At 41.3% G+C, this 4,324-nt stretch overlaps 1 protein-coding gene across 1 annotated transcript; it reads right to left on the reverse strand.

The window, feature by feature from the left end:
- Nucleotides 1-1,190: 1,190 nt before the first annotated feature.
- LOC140015213 (uncharacterized) lies at nt 1,191-3,233 on the reverse strand. Its single transcript, XM_072067126.1, has 3 exons — nt 2,424-3,233; nt 2,185-2,333; nt 1,191-1,758 (listed from the first exon to the last, which is right to left on the reverse strand). Exons 1-3 carry the CDS (start codon nt 3,231-3,233, stop codon nt 1,191-1,193), a joined length of 1,527 nt encoding a protein of 508 aa, XP_071923227.1.
- Between the last annotated feature and the right edge of the window lie 1,091 nt (nt 3,234-4,324).

Raw genomic sequence — 4,324 nt, forward strand, 5'->3', positions numbered from 1 at the left:
GTGCATATTGCGCATTTTTCTTCTCAATTTGAGCTCGAATTCTCTCATGCAAGGTCCGAACAGCCTCTGCCTTTTTGACACCATCTGCGCTTAAACACTTATCAACAGGAATAGGTGATAAATCTAGAGGAGTTAGCGGCTGAAACCCATAAATAATTTCAAAATGAGAATGATCTTAGTAGAATGAGTGGTTCGGTTATACGCAAACTCAGCGATAGGCAAACATTCTTCCCACTTCTTCAAGTTCTTTTGAACAATGGCTCGAAGTAAAGCACCAAGGGTTCGATTGGTTACCTCGGTTTGACCATCCGTTTGAGGATGACTAGAAGTAGAAAATAGCAACTTCGTTCCCAACTTTCCCCAAAATGATTTCCAGAAGTAGCTTAAGAATTTCACATCCCTATCCCTTACAATAGTACGCGGTACCCCATGCAATCTAACCACGTCCTTGAAGAATAAATCAGCAACATAGCGCGCATCACTTGTTTTCCTACAAGGGATAAAGTGAGCCATTTTAGAAAATCTATCCACTACAACAAAGATACTATCCATACCTCTAGAAGATCTTGGTAAACCAAGCACAAAATCCATGGATAAGTCTGTCCAAGGAGCATGACGTACGGGTAGAGGAGTGTATAATCCATGAGGGTTACTCCTTGACTTGGCCTGCTTACACTTTAAACACTTATCACAAATGTTAGCAACGTCACGCCTCATTTTAGGCCAATAGAAGTGTTCATGCAAGATGTCAAGAGTTTTATCAATACCAAATGTCCCATCAACCCTCCGTCATGGGCTTCTCTAACAAGTAATTCCCTAAGTGAACAGTTGGGAATACATAGCCGATTTTCTTTGAACAAGAAGCCTTCATGCCTATAGAACTTTTGAAATGCAGCATGTTCACAAGCTTGAAACACATTAGAAAAATCGTCATCATGTGCATACAAGTCTTTAATGTGCTCAAAACCAAGTAACTTAGTGCTCATGTTAGTGATCAAAATATACCTTCTAGACAATGCATCCGCAACGACATTATCTTTTCCCTTCTTATACTTAATGATATATGGAAAGAAATCAATAAATGCAATCCATTTCGCATGTCTTTTATGAAACTTACCCTGCCCCTTAAGGAATTTAATTGATTCATGATCGGTATGTATCACAAATTCCTTAGGCATAAGATAATGCTGCTACACTTCAAGAGCACGCACAACAGCATACAATTCTTTATCATAAGTAGGGTAATTAAGAGCTCCCCCACTCAACTTCTCACTGAAAAATGCCAACGGCCTATTATTTTGATGTAAGACAGTCCCTATGCCGATCCCACTAGCATCACATTCAACTTCAAACGTCAGATCAAAATTAGGCAAAGCAAGAATAGGTGCTGAAGTTAACAAATTCTTAAGCTTAGTAAACGACTCTTCTTGCTCCTTTCCCCATTGAAACCCCACATTCTTTTTAATTATCTTATTCAAAGGTGCTGCAATAGTGCTAAAGTCTTTAACAAATCTCCTATAGAAACTTGCAAGACCATGAAAAGACCTTACCTGAGATACATTGGTTGGAGTCGGCCACTCCATGATGGCCTTTACCTTGGCGGGATCAACACTTATGCCATTTGCACTAACAATATATCCAAGAAAGTTAACTTCAGGAGTGCAAAAGACACATTTTTCCATGTTAGCAAATAGCCTATTTTCACGCAAGGCACTTAAAACAAGACGCAAATGCTCAACATGCTCATCTAAAGACTTGCTAAAGATCAATATATCATCAAAATAAACAACAACAAACTTCCCAAGAAAATGCCTTAAAACATGGTTCATTAACCTCATGAAAGTACTTGGAGCGTTTGTTAAGCCGAAAGGCATCACAAGCCACTCATAAAGACCATACTTTGTTTTGAAAGCAGTTTTCCATTCGTCACCTTCCTTTATTCTTATTTGATGATAACCAGATCTTAAATCAATTTTAGTGAAAATGATTGCTCCATGCAATTCTTCTAACATATCGTCTAACCTAGGACTGGGATGACGATACTTAATAGTAATTTTATTAATTGCACGACAATCTGTACACATTCACCAAGTCCCTTCTTTCTTAGGTACTAAAATGACTGGAACCGCACAAGGACTAAGAGATTCACGAACCTGGTCCTTTTCAAGGAGGGAATCGACTTGCCTTTGGATTTCCTTTGTTTCCTCCGGATTTGCTCTATAGGCTGGTCGATTAGGTAGAATTGCTCCAGAAACAAAGTCGATTTGATGTTCAATACCTCGAATTGGAGGTAATCCTTTCGGTAGTTCCTCCGGAAACACATCCTTGAATTCCTGCAAAAGAGAGTAAATTGCACTAGGAAGAGAATCGGTTATGCCAAGTGTGTAAAAAGAAGAATAATCGGCTTCCCGGTACATAAGCACTATGAGAAGGCTTTGTGCATTCAAGGCCCTATCTATCTCATGCACACTTGCATAAAAGCTCCTTTTCTTCGCTTTCAAGCTCTCGGCCTCACTGAGTCTTTTCCCACTCGAATTTTCTCTTTCACTCAACTCGGCCTCTACTTTCTTTTTTTCCTCATCCTCAGGCACATTCGGCTTTTTCTTTGCCTCCCTCAGTTGCCTTTTCTCTCGCTCTTTTCTTAGATGCAATTGTTCTTCATACACTTGTGTAGGTGTCAAGGGTGAAAGAGTGATTTTGAGGTTGTCCATGATGAACTTATACTTATTGGTAAGTCCAATATGATCAGCCTGTCTATCATACTCCCAAGGACGCCCCAACAAGACATGACTAGCATGCATAGGAATTACATCACATAAAACTTGGTCCTTGTATCGATCAATAGAAAAAGCAATTAAGGCCTGTTTGGTCACCTTGACTTCCCCCCCATCATTTAACCAAGACAATCTATATGGTTTAGGGTGATAAGTCCATGGAATGTGGTTTTGCTCCACAAAATCAGCGGCTATACAATTAGTACAAGAGCCACTATCAATGATCATAAGACATACCTCATCTCCAATTTTGCATCTTGTATGAAAGAAGTTGGTTCGTTGGAGATCATCTTCTTGAGCTTGTGCATTAAGCACTCTCATAGTCACCATAGTTCGTGCTACGGGGTCCTCCTCTATTTCAACCATGTCATCATCCTTCCCTCCTTCTTCAAGCGGTGGCATGTCCGCATATTCCTCCTCTCCTTCGCTTTGCCACACTTCCTCTTCATTCATGTACATGATGCTTCGGTTAGGGCATTGAGTCATGAGGTGGCAATTCCCTTGCATTTGAAACATGCCTTTGGCTGGTTGGTAGATGTATTTACCACTGGAAGAGTTGGCCGCGGGATTGGTTTAGAAGAAGTTACACTCGGATGGGATAGTTGTTCCATCCGCTTGTTTTCCCTCTCTCTATTACCTTGCCTTGGCCAAGCATTGGATGTTGGCAATTGATTTCTTTTCCACAGAGTGGAAGAGGATGTAGTGGTTCGGCCACTAGGTGTCGTTAGAGATAAGGCTTGCTTTTCCACCTTCTCTGCATAAGACACAATTTGTTGAAGTTCAAAGTGGTCTTGAAGCTCAACCTTCTTCCTAATTTCAGGATTTAATCCATTAAGGAACCTCGCCATGGTTGCTTCCGGATCCTCTTGTACATTGGCCCTTATCATTGCTACCTCCATTTGTTTGTGGTACTCATCAACCGAATTAGAACCTTGAGTGAGTCGTTGGAGCCGATTGTACAAGTCTGTGGTATAGTGGAAGGGTACAAATCGTTTCCTCATCACTTGCTTCATTTCAGTCCAAGTGTCAATCGGTTGTTCCCTATTTCTCCTCCTTGTGGCACATAATTGCTCCCACCAAATAGATGCATAATCTTGAAATTCAATAGCTGCAAGTTTCACCTTTTTCTCTTCAGAATAATTGTGGACTTCAAACACTTGCTCAACTCGCCTAACCCAATCCAAGTAAGTTTCAGGATCATTTTTCCCATGAAAGGTAGGCATCTTGGTCTTGATGGAACCAAGATTGTCATCGATTCTCCTAGGTCGGTCTCGACCTTCCCTCGCTCCCCTTTGGCTTTTCCTTGATCGAAAGGAGGCGTTAGAATGATATCCCTCATCATCCGCATCATGATCAGCACTCTGAACACTCGAAGCCCTATGGTGTGTATCTCCCGTACCTCGCATCTCAATGGCAGCCAACCTGTCGGATATTTGTGTCATCGCAAATTCATGTCTCTCCGCTTGTTTTTGAAGAGCTTGGAGCACCAGTTTGAGTGACACGTCGGTCTCAGACGGCTCAGGCATGTTCCCCTCTTGAAACATATTGTC

This window comes from Coffea arabica, chromosome 10e (genome assembly GCF_036785885.1).
Source record: "Coffea arabica cultivar ET-39 chromosome 10e, Coffea Arabica ET-39 HiFi, whole genome shotgun sequence".
Classification (NCBI taxonomy): Eukaryota; Viridiplantae; Streptophyta; class Magnoliopsida; order Gentianales; family Rubiaceae; genus Coffea; species Coffea arabica.